This window comes from Salvelinus sp. IW2-2015, linkage group LG18, assembly GCF_002910315.2.
Source record: "Salvelinus sp. IW2-2015 linkage group LG18, ASM291031v2, whole genome shotgun sequence".
Taxonomy (NCBI): Eukaryota; Metazoa; Chordata; class Actinopteri; order Salmoniformes; family Salmonidae; genus Salvelinus; species Salvelinus sp. IW2-2015.
The window spans coordinates 60001638-60019844 of NC_036858.1; the positions used below are offsets into that span (position 1 = coordinate 60001638).

At 39.6% G+C, this 18207-nt stretch overlaps 1 protein-coding gene across 1 annotated transcript in view; it reads right to left on the reverse strand.

Annotated features, from left to right (window-relative positions):
* Positions 1 to 155: 155 nt before the first annotated feature.
* LOC111977785 (annexin A4) overlaps positions 156 to 18207 on the reverse strand; it is a 27333-nt gene continuing 9281 nt past the window's right edge. The window contains exons 6-15 of the mRNA XM_024007433.3: positions 17346 to 17440; positions 15729 to 15842; positions 15068 to 15158; positions 13718 to 13797; positions 11540 to 11596; positions 7033 to 7126; positions 6195 to 6290; positions 5908 to 5966; positions 1120 to 1242; positions 156 to 918 (exon numbers count right to left, since the gene is read on the reverse strand). Of these exons, the coding sequence (XP_023863201.1) occupies positions 859 to 918; positions 1120 to 1242; positions 5908 to 5966; positions 6195 to 6290; positions 7033 to 7126; positions 11540 to 11596; positions 13718 to 13797; positions 15068 to 15158; positions 15729 to 15842; positions 17346 to 17440 (869 nt within the window). The 3' untranslated portion in view covers positions 156 to 858. The remainder of the gene's footprint in view (positions 919 to 1119; positions 1243 to 5907; positions 5967 to 6194; positions 6291 to 7032; positions 7127 to 11539; positions 11597 to 13717; positions 13798 to 15067; positions 15159 to 15728; positions 15843 to 17345; positions 17441 to 18207) is intronic.

Below are 18207 nucleotides of genomic sequence, written 5' to 3' on the forward strand. Positions count from 1 at the left end.
TTGCATGCCATGGCGGGTTTTGGGTCTGGAGCATAAAAAGGCAACATTGTGTTTATATCTGGGAAACAAGCAATGGAAAATTGCCTACATTAATAAAAGGTGTCACTAAAAGAGAAACATTTGGGAAGAAATGTCTGGTGATATTTCATTATTATTGGCTTTCATTCTAAATGAAACAAGGTGCTAATTTGCATAGAATATAGTAGTAGTCTGCAATAAAACTGTAGGATACAACATTTTGTATATCTTAAGTATCTAAATCTCATACAATATTTGCACGTGTTTACACAAAGGCTTTAACATCCAGAAATATTCATATATATTTAGTTTTTGGCAGAAAGCTAATCATTTGTAAATTATAGTACTGTATTTTAGTATACAATGATACTATCCTGATAACATGAAATATGATTACACATATCATGATAAAAAAAACGTTTGAAAATGCAGTGGTGTAAAGTACTTAAGTAAAAATACTTTTTCTATTACGGGATCTTTACTTTTAATCAAGTGTGACAATTGGGGACTTTTTCCACCACTGTGAAAATGTATCAAGACTACACAATAACTGATTGCATATGCAGCAAAGAAAATAATTATCTTGCATATATCATTTAGTACATTATGGTGTGTGTGTTAGTAGTTAGTAATGAAATGTTGCATTGGACTGTGAGACACAAGTAAGGCTAAAATAACGACATGCATCACAGGTTGATATAGGATCGTGTCTGGCACATTCTTATGGACTAGCACACTCATAGAAATAGAACGGCCATAGCACCTCTGAATTGAAATATTCTCATTCTAATTCTATGACTTCACTGTCCTGGTTGATGTAGACGATGTCTTAATTTCCCTCTAATCACTTCCACCACACAGTTTCAGCAGCATCTTCTTGTAGTCACCAGAGGTGTCACCCTATCAGATGGTGAGAAAAAAAACAGTATTAAATGCATAATTTTCCACTAGATAAACCAAGAAATGAATATAATTTACTTGTGAATTATTATTCATTCATTTCCATAATTTTGGCAGCAATCCATCTCCATAGCATAAAATCAATGGATTGATTCCAATAAAATAATTTTAGCATAGTGATTGTTTGTGTAAGGTACATACAGAGATGGCGGTGTACAGTGATTTCCCGTAGGTCTGCTGATACACCTGTCTGATGTCCAGCATGTCCACCTCAGAGCGAGTCACCATGACCCGAATCAGAGTCCTGTCCTTGGTCCCAGCCCCCTGGGAACACATAGTACAGAGTCAATACTAAATATGAATTAAAGGATTTATATCACAAAGAGGGGTTAAGGCGTCAGTATGCTTCAGTTCGGCTGGCGCCAAGCCAAACYCGGCTAGGCGAACCGAACGAGTGTGCTCGCATACTCCCTTAAAAGACATTCGCTTGAAAAAAAAATTAAAAAGGAGGCAATAGTACCGTTTGTCCATTTTGAGACACCGTAGCCAGTATACACTTCCAAATAGTCCGAATTAATCCAAGATTACTCAAGAAATCTGTCAATAATTTCGACATTTCTGCAATTTTACATTTAACTAAGATATTTGGTGCAGTATTTATCAGTGACAAAATGTGCATGAAAACGAGCCGTCTCTCATTGAATGACAAGAAAGACTTTATTGAAGAATCCCTACTGTTAACCAATCACCGACAAAGGGGCATAGACWTCAGCTACTGACTTTGGCTACCAACTTCAGCTTGCCTCGAGAAAATAAATGTGCCCGAATTAGAGGTCGACGGATTATGATTTTTCAACGCCGATACCGATACCGATTATTGGAGGACCAAAAAAGCCGCTACCGATTAATCGGCCACTTTTTTGTTGTTGATTTATTTGTAATAATGACAATTACAACAATACTGAATGAACACTTATTTTAACTTAATATAATACATCAATAAAATCAATTTAGCCTCAAATAAATAATGAAACATGTTCAATTTGGTTTAAATAATGCAAAAACAAAGTGCCGGAGAAGAAAGTAAAAGTGCAATATGTGCCATGTAAGAAAGCTAACATTTAGAACATGAGAACATATGAAAGCTGGTGGTTCCTTTTAACATGAGTCTTCAATATTCCCAGGTAAGAAGTTTTAGGTTGTAGTTATTATAGGAATTATAGGACTATTTCCCTCTATACCATTTGTATTTCATTAACCTTTGACTATTGGATGTTCTTATAGGCACTTTAGTATTGCCAGTGTAACAGTATAGCTTCCGTCCCTCCTCGCTCCTCCCTGGGCTCGAACCAGGAACACAACGACAACAGCCACCCTCGAAGCACCGTTACCCATGCAGAGCAAGGGGAACAACCACTCCAAGGCTCAGAGCGAGTGACATTTGAAACGCTATTAGCGCGCGCTAACTAGCTAGCCATTTCACTTCGGTTACACCAGCCTCATCTCGGGAGTTGATAGGCTTGAAGTCATAAACAGCGTAATGCTTGACGCACAACGAAGAGCTGCTGGCAAAACGCACGAAAGTGCTGTTTGAATGAATGTTTACGCGCCTGCTTCTGCCTACCACCGCTCAATCAGATACTTAGATACTTTTATGCTCAGTCAGATTATATGCAACACAGGACACGCTAGATAATATCTAGTAATATCATCAACCATGTGTAGTTAACTAGTGATTATGATTGATTGATTGTTTTTTATAAGATAAGTTTAATGCTAGCTAGCAATTTACCTTGGCTTACTGCATTCGCGTAACAGGCAGTCAGTCTCCTTGTGGAGTGCAGGTCGTTATTGCGTTGGACTAGTTAACTGTAAGGTTGCAAGATTGGATCCCCCGAGCTGACAATGTGAAAATCTGTCATTCTGCCCCTGAACGAGGCAGTTAACCCACCGTTCGTTCCTAGGCCGTCATTGAAAATAAGACTGTGTTCTTAACTGACTTTCCTAGTTAAATAAAGATTAAATAAAGGTGTAAAAAAATAAAAAGGCAAAATCGGTGTCCAAAAATACAGATTTCCGATTGTTATGATAACTTGAAATCTGCCCTAATTAATCGGCCATTCCGATTAATCGGTCGATCTCTAGCCCGAATAGTTGGAAAAACCCTTACCGAAGTCCAAAACTTCACAAAATGTCATCATAATATCAGTATAATATAAGCATGAACTCTTTAGTCAACACAGTAGGTGCCATCCCATGAACTAGCCCTGAAACATAGCTTGTTGTCTCCATCACTCCATCACCCCTATTACCAGCCTGTTCAACCTCTCGTATCGTCTGAGATCCAAAAGATTGGAAAGCTGCCGCGGTCATCCCCCTCTTCAAAGTGGGAGACACTCTAGACCAGGGGTGTCAAAYTCATTCCACGGAGGGCCTAGTGTCTGCAGGTTTTTGGTTTTTCCTTTCAATAAAGCCCTAGACAACCAGGTGTGGGGAGTTCCTAACTAATTAGTGATGTTAATTCATCAATCAAGTCCAAGGGAGGAGCGAAAACCCGCAGACACTCGGCCCCCCGTGGAATGAGTTTGACACCTGTGCTCTAGACCCTAACTGTTACAGACCTATATCTATCCTACCCTGCCTTTCTAAAGTCTTCGAAAGCCAAGTCAACAAACAGATCACCGACCATTTAGAATCCCACCGTACCTTCTCCGCTATGCAATCTGGTTTCCGAGCTGGTCATGGGTGCACCTCAGCCACGCTCAAGGTCCTAAACGATATCATAACCGCCATCGATAAAAGACAATACTGTGCAGCCATCTTCATCGACCTGGCCAAGGCTTTCGACTCGTGTCAATCACCGCATTCTTATCGGCAGACTCAACAGCCTTGGTTTCTCAAATGRCTGCCTCGCCTGGTTCACCAACTACTTCTCAGTTAGAGTTGAGTGTGTCAAATCGGAGGGCCTGTTGTCTGGAGCTCTGGAAGTCTCTATGGGGGTGCCACAGGGTTCAATTCTCGGGCCGACTCTTTTCTCTGCATACATCAATGATGTTGCTCTTGCAGCTGGTGATTCTCTGATCCACCTCTACGCAGACGACACCATTCTGTATACTTCTGGCCCTTCTTTGGACACTGTGTTAACAAACCTCCAGATGAGCTTCAATGCCATACAACACTCCTTCCGTGGCCTCCAACTGCTCTTAAATGCAAGTAAAACTAAATGCATGCTCTTCAACCGATCGCTGCCTGCACCCGCTCGCCCGTCTAGCATCACTACTCTGGACGGCTCTGACTTAGAATATGTGGACAACTACAAATATCTAGGTGTCTGGCTAGACTGTAAACTCTCCTTCCAGACTCACATTAAACATCTCCAAAATTAAATCTAGAATCGGCTTCCTATTTCACAACAAAGCATCCTTCACTCATGCTGCCAAACATACCCTTGTAAAACTGACTATCCTACCGATCCTTGACTTCGGCAATGTCATTTACAAAATAGSCTCCAACACTCTACTCAGCCTATTGGATGCAGTCTATCAACGTGCCATCCGTTTTGTCACCAAAGCCCCATATACTACCCACCACTGCGACCTGTATGCTCTTGTTGGCTGGCCCTCGCTTCATATTCGTCGCCTAACCCACTGGCTCCAGGTCATCTATAAGGGTCTTTGCTAGGTAAAGCCCCGCCTTATCTCAGCTCACTGGTCACCATAGCAGCACGCGCTCCAGCAGGTATATTTCACTGGTCATCCCCAAAGCCAACTCCTCTTTGGCCGCCTTTCCTTCCAGTTCTCTGCTGCAAGTGACTGGAACGAATTGCAAAAATCACTGAAGCTGGAGTCTTATATTTCCCTCACTAACTTTAAGCATCAGCTGTCAGAGCAGCTTACCGATCATTGCACCTGTACACAGCCATCTGTAAATAGCCCACCCAACTACCTCATCCCCATATTGTTATTATTTTTTTGCTCCTTTGCATCCCAGAATCTCTACTTGCACATCTATCACTCCAGTGTTTAATTGCTAAATTGTAATTATTTCGCCACTATGGCCTAGTTATTGCCTTACCTCCCTAATCTTACTACATTTGCACACACTGTATATATATTTTTCTATTGTGTTATGGACTGTACGTTTGTTTATCCCATGTGTAACTGTGTTGTTTGTGTCGCACTGCTTTGCTTTATCTTGGCCAGGTCGCAGTTGTAAATGTGAACTTTTTCTCAACTGGCCTACGTGGTTAAATAAAGGTGAAATAACAAATAAAAATCTATAAAAATCACTACGGCGTCTAAATGTGTGTTAGTGCTGAGTGATTAGTGCTTTCTGAGTTTGTTTCGGTTCAATTATTAAAAAATAATCACGGTTTTCTATTTCGGTTTCGATTATTTGGGTTGAATGTTTGTCTATGGAGATTGCATGGCTRCGTGCTCGATTTTATACACCCGACAGCAACGAGTGTGGCTGAAATAGCAGAATCCACTAATTTGAAGGAGTGCCCACATACCTTTGTATATATAGTGTACCTCGAGACACAACAGCTGCTCTCTATATCCCCTCAAGATTGCACATTCTTCCGCCTCTGCCATAGCAGGCATAAAAGAAACAGACCGGACAAGTATATGCGCAATGGATTATGGACATTGTAGTTAAYTACCACATTTTATGCACTACATTATGTAGAATTGACCTGTTGGAAACTACAACGCCATATTACATCGCACAGTTCAGGCTTGATCTGGTTTATCTCTAGAGAAACAGAAGAAAAAAACGAAACGAAATGAAATTCAAATAATTGAACCCTGTCAATTAGTTGTTGAAAAAATGTTGGTTAATAGCTCAGCACTAGTGTGTGTGTGTGTGTGTGTGTAAATATGTCCAAGACACTATAGTGATTACAAACAATGTCTCATGGTGGCTACCCGTAAACACGGTTTAAGAACATTTCCATCAGCGGAGTGAGAAACAGTTTTCTTTCCTTACCGCCATGGCCTTGTGAAGCCTCTCTGCAAAGTATTCAGGAGTGTTCCTGATGCATTTCACTGCAACACAACAAGACAAGGCTTTACTTCATAGAGTAGAGACATGACTAACCTTCATACTGGCTTAGTCCCAAGTGGCAACCCATTCCTCCTTTAGAGCCATATGTAGACACTGTGCATATCAAACCAAACCAAATCAGTGTGATCCTGAGTCATATGATTTTCAACACTCATCAGTCAACAGGATTTCAGATCCAAAAAGTGCTAGATGGTTATTTCTGAACTTACCAACAGCCACCATGCCGTCCTCCATGTCTCCAGACATCTCCCTGCAGATGCTCTTCACGATGTCTCTGCCACACATCTGTTGGTACTCATGGAACACTAGCAGAAACAAGAACCATAGGCAGGGTTGTTATACATGTAATAAGGTTGTCATACTAATGAGCCATGCGCAGAGTTGCTATAACCATGCGCCGGTTGCTGTTACCATGCGCCGGGTTGCTATAACCATGCGCCGGTTGCTGTTACCATGCGCAGAGTTGCTATAACCATGCGCCGGTTGCTGTTACCATGCGCAGAGTTGCTATAACCATGCGCCGGGTTGCTATAACCATGCGCCGGTTGCTGTTACCATGCGCCGGGTTGCTATAACCATGCGCCGGKTGCTATAACCATGTAATAAAAACATGTCATTTGCTAGATATTGCTGCATTGTTGGAGCTAGAAACAAACATTTCGATGCACCTGCGATAACATCTGCACAACTGTGTACACGACCAATAAGCTTTGACTAGATTTTTAAAGGTTGTTATAACCATAGGTAGAGTTGTTATAACCATACGCATGGTTGATAAACATGTAATATGTTTTTTATAACCACTTAGTAAAGTTATAATATACTAATGAGCCATGGGCAGGGTTGTTATGACATTGGAACAACCAGGTAATATACATTAATATAGTGAATAAAATGTTTGTATAAATATTGTTGAGATAATAGACATAGAAAAACAGTATATGAGGAAACAACCTCACTCAATATCTGAGAGGTTACAACCCTGTCGGCCAGAACAGTGAACTGACTTGGTAATATAAACACAGATACTGCAGGATGGGTAGCTACCTGCTCTCAGGTGGGGTTTGCTCCTGGCACACAGTATGGCGTTGAACTGGGACTCATCCGTCCCCACTTTGTTCTCCCCGGCAGCATACAGTTTCTAAACACACAACATAACACAATCAGTTTCTAACACACAACATAACAGGATCAGTTTCTAACACACATAACCAGTTTCTAACACACACAACATAACCAGTTTTCTAAGCACACACAACCATGAAGCCAGTTTCTAACACACACAAATAACCAAATCAGTTCTCTAACACACACATAGCCAGTTTTCTAAACACCAACATAAAACAGGATCAGTTTCTAACCACACAACGCAGTTTCTAACACACAACATAACCAGTTTCTAACACACACATAACATGATCAGTTCTCGCAACACAAACAAATGATCCGTTTCTATACACACACGGATCCGTTTTCTACCCAAACATAACCAGGATGCAGTTTCTAACACACAACATAACAGATCAGTTTTCTAACAACACAACATGATCAGTTTCTAACACAACATTTATCAGTTCTACACACAACATGATCAGTTTCTAACCACACACAACATGATCAGTGTTTCTAACGCACAACATGTTCAGTTTCTAACACACACAACATGATCAGTTTCTAACGCACAACATGTTCAGTTTCTAACGCACAAAGCATAAGATAAATGATTCAGTTTCTAACACATAACATGATCAGTTTCTAACACACAACATGATCAGTTTCTAACACAAACATGATCAGTTTCTACAACAACATGTTCAGTTTCTAACGGCACAACAATAACATTATCAGTTTCTAACACACAACATAACATTATCAGTTTCTAACACAGCAAAATAACATTATCAGTTTCTAACACACAACATAACATTATCGTTTTCTAACCACACAACATGATTCCAGTTTCTAACACACAACATAACATTATCAGTTTCTAACACACAACCGTATTGATCAGTTTCTAACACACAACATGATCAGTTTCTAACACAACAATGATCAGTTTCTAACACAACAACATGATCAGTTCTAACACACAACATGATCCGTTTCTAACGCACACATAACATGATCAGTTTCTTAACACACAACATGATCAGTTTCTAAACACACAACACATTATCAGTTTCTAACCACAAACATAACATTATCAGTTTCTAACACCACAATAACAGATCAGTTTCTAAACACAACATAACAGATCAGTTTCTAACACACAACATAACATTATCAGTTTCTAACAACACAATACATTATCAGTTTCTAACACAACATGATCAGTTTCTAACCACAACATAACATTATCAGTTTCTAACACACAACATGATCAGTTCTAACACACAACATGATCATTTTCTACACAGCACAACATGATCAGTGTTCGTAACACACAACATGATCAGTTTCTAACAACACACAGATCGTTTCAACCACACTAAATGATCAGTTTCTAACACACACATGATCAGTTTCTAACACACAACATAACATTATCAGTTTCTAACACACAACGTGTTTTCAGTGTTCTAACACACAAACATAACATTATCAGTTTCTAACCACCAACGTGTTCGTTTTCTAACACACACACTAACATTATCAGTTTCTAACACAACATAACATTATCAGTGTTTTAACACACAACATAACATTATCAGTTTCTAACGCACAACATAACTTAGATCAGTTTTCTAACACACAACTAACATTATCAGTTTTCTAAACAAACATGATCCAGTTTCTAACAGCACAACATAACAGTATCAGTTTTCAACACACAACATGATCAGTTTCTAACAACAAAGATCAGTTTCTAACACACACATGATCAGTTTCTAACACCAACATGATCCGTGTTCTAAACACAAAACATTGATCGTTTCTAACCACACAAACATGATCGTTTCTAACACACAACATTGATCATTTTCTACAACAAACATAACTTATCAGTTTCTAACACACAACTGTTCAGTTTCTACACACAACATAACATTGATCAGTTTCTAACAACACAAACATATTTCGTTTCTACCACACAATAACTATCAGTTTCTAACCACAACATAACATTATCAGTTTCTAACCACACCATAACATTATCAGTTTCTAACCACAACTAACATGATCAGTTTCCTTAAAACACACAACATACTGATCAGTTTCTAACCACAATAACATGATCAGTTTCTAACACAAACATAATATCAGTTTCTAACACACAACATAACATTATCAGTTTCTAACACACAACATTTCAGTTTTCTAACACACAACATAACATTATCAGTTTCTAACCAAATAACATTATCAGTTCTTAACACAAACATGATCAGTTTTCTAACACACAACATTACATATCAGTTTAACCACACAACATATTTCAGTTTCTAACACACAACATAACATTATCAGTTTCTAACACACAAATAAACATTATCAGTTTCTAACACACAACATAACAGGATCAGTTTCTAACACACAAACATGATCGTTTCTAACACACAACATGACAGTTTCTAACACACAAACATGATCAGTTTCAACACACAACATGTTCAGTTTCTAACACACACATAACATTATCAGTTTCTAACACACAACATAACATTATCAGTTTCTAACACACAACATAACATTATCAGTTTCTAACACACAACATAACAGGATCAGTTTCTAACACGCACAACATGATCAGTTTCTAACACAACAACATGATCAGTTTCTAACACACAACATGTTCAGTTTCTAGACCAGGCTTATCAACATAACATTATCAGTTTCTACACACACAGTTCAGTTTTCTAACACAAACATACGATGATCAGTTTCTAACACACAACATAACATTATCAGTTTCTAACACACAGCATGTTCAGTTTCTAACACACAACATAACATTATCAGTTTCTAACGCACAACATAACATGATCAGTTTCTAACACACAACATAACATTATCAGTTTCTAACACACAACATAACATGATCAGTTTCTAACACACAACATAACAGGATCAGTTTCTAACGCACAACATGATCAGTTTCTAAAGGACAACATAACACTATCAGTTTCTAACGCACAACATAACATTATCAGTTTGTAACACACAACTGCTCTTAAACGCTAGTAAAACTAAAAGTATGCATTTTCAACCGATCGCTGCCCGCACCCGCCCGCCGGACCAGCATCACTACTCTGGACGGTTCTGATTTAGAATATGTGGACAACTACAAATACCTAGGTGTCTGGCTAGACTGTAAACTCTCCTTCCAGACTCACATTAAACATCTCCAATCCAAAATTAAATCTAGAATCGGCTTCCTATTTCGCAACAAAGCCTCCTTCACTCACGCCGCCAAACATACCCTCGTAAAACTGAATATCCTACCGATCCTCGACTTCGGCGATATAATTTACAAAATAGGCTCCAACACTCTACTCAGCAAACTGGATGCAGTCTTATCACAGTGCCATCCGTTTTGTCACCAAAGCCCCATATACCACCCACCACTGCGACCTGTATGCTCTCGTCGGCTGGCCCTCGCTGCATATTCGTCGCCAGACCCACTGGCTCCAGGTCATCTATAAGTTGTTGCTAGGTAAAGCCCCCCCCCTTATCTCAGCTCACTGGTCACGATAACAACACCCTCCCGTAGCATGTGCTCCAGCAGGTATATCTCACTGGTCAACCCCAAAGCCAACACCTCTTTGGCCGCCTTTCCTTCCAGTTCTCTGCTGCTAATGACTGAAACGAATTGCAAAAATCGCTGAAGCTGGAGACTTATATTTCCCTCACTAACTTTAAACATCAGCTATCTGAGCAGCTAACCGATGGCTGCAGTTGTACACAGCCCATCTGTAAATAGCCCACCCAACTACCTCATCCCCATATTGTTATTCTTTTTTTGCTCCTTTGCATCCCAGAATCTCTACTTGCACATCTATCACTCCAGTGTTAATTTGCTAAATTGTAATTATTTCGCCACTATGGCCTATTTATTGCCTTACCTCCTCACGCCATTTGCACACACTGTATATAGACTTTTTYCCCCACTTTTTTCTATTGTGTTATTGACTGTACGCAGTTGTAAATGAGAACTTGTTCTCAACTGGCCTACCTGGTTAAATAATGGTGAAATCAAAAATTTAAAAATTAACAATAAACAACATGATCAGTTTCTAACGCACAACATGATCAGTATCTAACACAAAATAACTATCAGTAGAAGCATGAAATGCTTGTCTAACTCTTTGGAATCATATATCATATCTTTGGAATCATATATCGGCTGACAATATTTTTTTCATTCAATTTTTTAAAGATGAATATTGGCAGACACATGCTTCCTTAAGTAAAGTTTCAGATCAGAAATGAAACAAATAAATGTCCAATTTCTTATAAGCCTACTGGGTATATAAGCACTATTGTGACATCACAAAGATCTTTAAAACAATTTAACTGCTATTATATTGACAGAACAAGAAACCGTGTTCACCTGAGCATCCTGTTTGGCCATGTTGATGTCCACTTGTTCCCTCTCGTCTCGATTTCCCTTCAAACAGGAAGCAAAACATTTTTTTACTACAAAAGAAATGGATGCGTCCCAAATGGCATCTTATTCCCTATATAGTGCACTGCTTTTGACCAGTGCCTGGGAGGCAGACGATATTATTCCACAGGGGGGAAAAAATCTGGAAACCCKTACAAACTATGAACAGTGGAATACTCGTAGCTTGGAAGGAATTTGAGGCATGGAAACTCAACTTCTCCTCCCCAATTTCAGTAATTGCTTCCATAAATCTTCCAGGGTATCTTTATGGGTTACGTCCTAAATTACACCCCATTCCATTTATAGTGCACTACTTTTGACCAGGCCCATACGGTTCTGGTCAAAAGTAGTGCACTATATAGGGAATAGGCTACAGTTTTGGGATGCATCCATAGACCCATTGCTTCTTGAAAAATCCAGACCCAGCCGCATCAAATGTTTTGGGCACATATTCGCAATAGAAAGGGGTTTGTTTACATTGAAGTGGATACGATCATTCAACTTCAAATACAGCTCCTGCAAGTTAACAAACATGTAATCAGATGGTCATCATCTACAACATTGCAGATGTCATTGGAGGACTGATTACGTAGCAAGCCAGCGAGGCAAGGTAAAATATCCCAAATAGAGCTAGGTAAAGCCAGAAGAATAATAACTTGTTGAACATAGCTATAGCCATCAGTCTTATGTGTTTTCATGGTCATCACTCAYACACTACTAAGTTTGTCAATGTCCGAACAACAGTGTCAATGTCCCAACATCAGTGTATAGCTATCTGCTACAGGACTTTTTGCTGCGAGCATACGTGTGCACCACTCCAATATGACGTTTGCTTGTTAACAAAAAATTGCTCTATAATAGGCTCTACTTCCTGACTCCTGACTCAGGAAGGGGCTATAGTAGATGTTTATCTTGAGAGGGAAATAGCAGTTTCATACAAATTTGGTTTCCCCAAGTATTTTTCGCTTGTTCACTTCATTAAAATAATATGACATTTCAGAAATTGTTAACACAAATTAAAGATATGTCTAATTTGTAGCCATTAGATAGCCAGTTTGAAGTGCAAGAGCACCGACTTTGTTGAGTATTAGGTTGTCATCATGAATCAGCTTTAGCCTTGTGGCGGCTGAATCAGAATTAGTTAGGTAACATAGATAAATAAGATGTTTTATTTACATAATATGCTTATGTGAGATACTTGTCATTAGAATGTCTCCCTTTGGACTATACTGTTGGCAGTTGCACTTTTCCCTTCTCAGCTAGGGAAAAGTCACTTGGGGCCCAGAGAGGGGAGAGGTCAGGCTTGTCCTTTACATGTCTGGTAATATGCAGATTATCAGAAAGGGAGAGGTCAGAATGGAACATTGTCTTCATATGTGAATGTATCTGTTAAACCATGTGAAGGGATGGCGTGATTAATGGGGAACCAGTTAGTTGTCTCCACAATGTCTGTACGCCAAACACTCCCTCCTTTTCCCATTGGGGGGAGGAGTATGGCAGTGTCTGGAACCATTGTATGTCCCCTCTGATGTTGCACTTATCTTGAGATAGTATATGACCTAGAGGCTCACTCCCCTCAGTGAGCTTGTCCAGGAGTGGATTGTACTTGAGATGGGGGTATCTAGAGTTGACAATTGATATATGCCATTGGATGAGTTGGTGTTTTTGTACTATGAAGTACCAGGAACGAGATTAGAACCTCGTCTTAGAGACCAAACTGAACGATAATTTATAGCTAATGCTATCTGGCTATGGGATACTCCTCTTTCTCAAGTAAAAGTCTTTCTTTGTGAACTGTTCCTAAGATCTGTGGTTCGTCATGTGAGTTGAGAGGGGTGTATCTTGGCTATAAAAGATCTTGTTATTCTTTTGTAGGCACTCTCAGAATTCATTATAGACACTGAATTGATCTGAGAGTCAAAGGGCGATTTTGAAGCTCATATTATTAAAGATGAAATTTAAGTATAACTCTGACTGGTGTGTGGTTTATAACTCTCCTCATTTGGTAATACAGGAAATTGCCACGACAGCCTTCACTTTCAAAGATGTTACGCAATGATAACGATTAACAACACATCAATAACATAACAAAACCCCATCGATAACATATCAATAAAAAGTTACCTGACAGAGTGAGACGAGGAGCCTACGGAAGTGTCCCGAGGTGTCGTTACTGATGGAATCCTCCAGGGTCTTACCATACTCTGAAACAAACAGAATTTCAATACATATTCTTAAACGAACGCCATTTCAGTCAGTTACTCTGAAACACACAGGGCAGGTGTCTAGGCTCCTTACTTTTTTCAATCTTTACTAATGACATGCCACTGGCATACAGATTACTCAACACTATACATGTCAGCTACTACAGTGACTGTGTAACGGCTGTCGTCTTCCTCTTCCTCGGACGAGGAGAGGAGAGAAGGATCGGTGGACCAATACGCAGCGAGGTATGTTGACATAATGAATTTATTGAAAAGACGAAGACTGACACRAACTATACTTGACTTATACAAAATAACAAACAAACAACRTAGACAGACCTGATCATGGAACTTACATAAAACACGCAGAACTCACGAACAGGAACAGACTACAATAAACGAACCGAACAACCAAAACAGTCCCGTGTGGTGCGCAGACACAGACACGGAAGACAATCACCCACAAACAAACAGTGTGAACAGCCAACCTATATATGGTTCTCAATCAGAGGAAAACGTCAAACACCTGTCTCTGATTGAGAACCATATAAGGCTAATTTCAAGTGCCCTAAACATAGAAAACACAAAACATACAATGCCCACCCCAACTCACGCCCTGACCCTCTAAACATATACAAAAATAACATAAAATAGGTCAGGAACGTGACAGACTGAAATGACTGCAACACTTAACAAAGAGCTGCAGTTAGTTTCAGAGTGGGTGGCAAGGAATAAGTTAGTCCTAAATATTTATAAAACTAAAAGCATTGTATTTGGGACAAATCATTCACTAAACCATGTTGAAATTGAGCAAGTTGAGGTGACTAAACTGCTTGGAGTAACCCTGGATTGTAAACTGTCATCAAAACATATTGATACAACAGTAGCTAAGATGGGGAGAAGTCTATCCATAATAAAGAGCTGCTCTGTCTTTTTAACAACACTATCAACAAGGCAGGTCCTACAGGTCCTAGTTTTGTCGCACCTGGATTACCGTTCAGTCATGTGGTCAGTTGCCACAAACACACACACGATAACATACGCACTATACACACACGTACACATGGATTTTGTACTGTAGATATGTGTTAGTGGTGGAGTAGGTGTGTTGTGAAATCTGTGAATGTATTGTAATGTTTTTAAAATTGTATAAACTGCCTTAACTCTGCTGGACCCCAGGAAGAGTAGCTGCTGCCTTGGCATTTTAGCTACTGTTGCCTTGGCAGCAGCTAATGGGGATCCATAATAAATACAAATACACAGCTCTTACCATGTTTGTAAATTTGATTGATTTCTCTGATTTCTGCATTGGAGCGAGATGACAGGATCTCAATGAGACATGCTTCATCAGTACCTGCACCCTGAGAACAAAACCAGCCAGGGTTAAGTATACAGTAAAATATATAAATGCTATGTGTATGAGTTCCAGAAATGATCTAGAAGACAATAATAATTACTGGCCAGGTGCAATAAAGTAATACTTATTCTCTACAGCTACATTGAATCCCCACATAGTTCACCATATAGTTTGTGGTTCAAGACAAGAATACATCATGGCCCAAGTAATACTTGTTCTCTACAAGCTACAGTAAGTAGCTAAATCACTTTTGTTCACCAGATAGTAAGATGGGCGATTCCTCAGGCCTCAACATACCTGACTTTTACTGTCTTTAATGGAGCTTTTCTTTCTGTTTCATACTGAAATGACTCACAAAAAAGGCCTAATATAAAGAGTGGAATAACCTGGGTGGTGTTCAGTAGGCACAAAACAGAAGAAAACAGTCCATAACGGACTGAAATGGGGAGGTAATATCAGAACTTGTCCAATAAGAAGCTTGTTTCTGTTTTGTTTCAAAATGTTATCCTACGTTTTGCTCTAATGAACATGACCCTGGTATAGTCTAAGAGTAAACAAAAGAACCCGTTCAAACCGATATGGCTTCTTTGAGTTCAGATGCATCGAACTTGGCTGGTGTCTGCAACATGGCAATAGCCAGCATCTCAAAACTCCCAGTCAGCTCAGACTTTAGATCGTGGAATAAATCCTGTGAAATAGAAGATTGTGTAAGAGGTCACTCAACATACAGTAAATCTGTGCCCCAAATGTGCTGCTGCTCCACCCTATTCCCTATATAGCGCACTACTTTCAACCAGGGCTCATAGGGGAATAAATAGGGAATAGGGTGCCATTTGAGACTGCGGTGTAAATTAAATATTAATTACATACTATACTGTTTAATTAGACACAGTGTCTCCCGACCCCTCCTGTCTCAGCCACCAGTATTTATGCTGCAATAGTTTATGTGTCGGGGGGCTAGGGTCAGTCTGTTATATCTGGAGTATTTCTCCTGTCTTATACGGTGTCCTGTGTGAATTGAAGTATGCTCTCTCTAATTCTCTTTCTTTCATTCTTTCTCTCTCTCGGAGGACCTGAGCCCTAGGACCATGCCTCAGGACTACCTGGCCTGATGACACCTTGCTGTCCCCAGTCCACCTGGTTTTGCTGCTGCTCCAGTTTCAACTGTTCTGCCTGCGGCTATAGAACCCTGACCTGTTCACCGGACGTGCTACCTATCCCAGACCTGCTGCTTTCAACTCTCTAGAGACAGCAGGAGTGGTAGAGATACTCTGAATGATCGGCTATGAAAAGCCAACTAACATTTACTCCTGAGGTGCTGACCCGTTGCACCGTCTACAACCACTGTGATTATTATTATTTGACCCTGCTGGTCATTTATGAACATTTGAACATCTTGGCCATGTTCTGTTATAATCTCCACCCGGCACAGCCAGAAGAGGACTGGCCACCCCTCATAGCCTGGTTCCTCTCTAGGTTTCTTCCTATGTTCTGGCCTTTCTAGGGAGTTTTTCCTAGCCACCGTGCTTTTACACCTGCATTGCTTGCTGTTTTGGTTTTAGGCTGGGTTTCTGTACAGCACTTTGTGACATCAGCTGATGTAAGAAGGGCTTTATAAATACATTTGATTGACATACTATGCTGTTTAATTTAAGATAGTTGTCTATTGTTATATGTTAGTATTTTTACTGATACAGGCTTGTCGTGTGACTTAGTCATAAATCTTGGCATACAGATAAGAGCCGTTCTGGTGCGACCTCAGTATGTAAAATCCTGTTTTCACAATCTACAGGAACTTAGATGTGTGAAAACAAGCAGGAAGGAACAGACAGTTGATGTTGCCACCATTATCTGAACAGACAAGCTAAATCTGCTTTTACACACCATGTTCCGTCCCTGTTTCCATCTGCTAAACTGCCACGTAGACAAAATAGGTGGTAGTTTTTCTATAAGAGAGAGAACTCTGTTCATTGGGCTTTCCTAACGATGCACTGAGTGGTTGTTATTGATTGCTTCATTTTTGCAAATGTTATAATAAAGTTGTTTTGAAGAATACAGTCTCGATCTCCTTTTGGTTAGAATTACCACTACAGGACGCAGACATAGATGAACACTACATGGAAGTTAAACTAACAGCAACAATAGCAGACAATAGAAGAAACCACAGTCATTACTTTAGTGTAAACCTCACCTTCCCATAAGTGGTTTTGTAGGCTGCAACCATTGGAACCCTCTGCTTGCTGGTGCGGCTTCCAAGAAGCTCAATTATAGCGGACTCATCCGTGCCTGTTGAAAATGATCTATTATTAGCAGTTTAACACCTTTTCTCAATAGGGGGTGCTGTTTACACTTTGAAGATTTTTCGTTCCCAGATTAAACTGCCTCGTACTCAATTATTGCTCGTACAATATGCATATTATTATTACTATTGGATAGAAAACACTCTCTAGTTTCTAAAACCGTTTGAATTATTTCTCTGAGTGAAACAGAACTCATTCTGCAGCTCACTTCCTGTCAAGAAGTGAGATTTCTGAAATTGAGGTCTCTGTTCCAGGGTCGGTTTATAAATTCCCTTATAAGCTATGGGGCTACATGCACTGCATACGCCTTCCCCTAGATGTCAGTAAGCGGTGAGACTTTGATGTGTTTCCGGCTATTGTGGTAAGCTAATATAATGCTAAATTGTGTTTTCGCTGTAAACACTTAAAAAATCTGAAATATTGGCTGGATTCACAAGATGTTGGTCTTTCATTTGCTGTACGCTGTGTATTTTAAAGAAATGTTTTATGATGAGTATTTCGGCATTTGACGTTGGTCTCTGTAATTATTCTGGCTGCTTCGGCACTATTTCAGATTGCAGCTGCAATGTAGAACTGTGATTTATACCTGAAATTGCACATTTTTCTAAAAAAACATATGCTATACAATAAATATGTTATCAGACTGTCATCTGATGAAGTTGTTTCTTGGTTAGTGGCTATATATATCTTTATCTGGTCGAAATTGTGATAGCTACCTATGCAGGAAAAAAATGGTGGGAAAAAAAAGTTGTG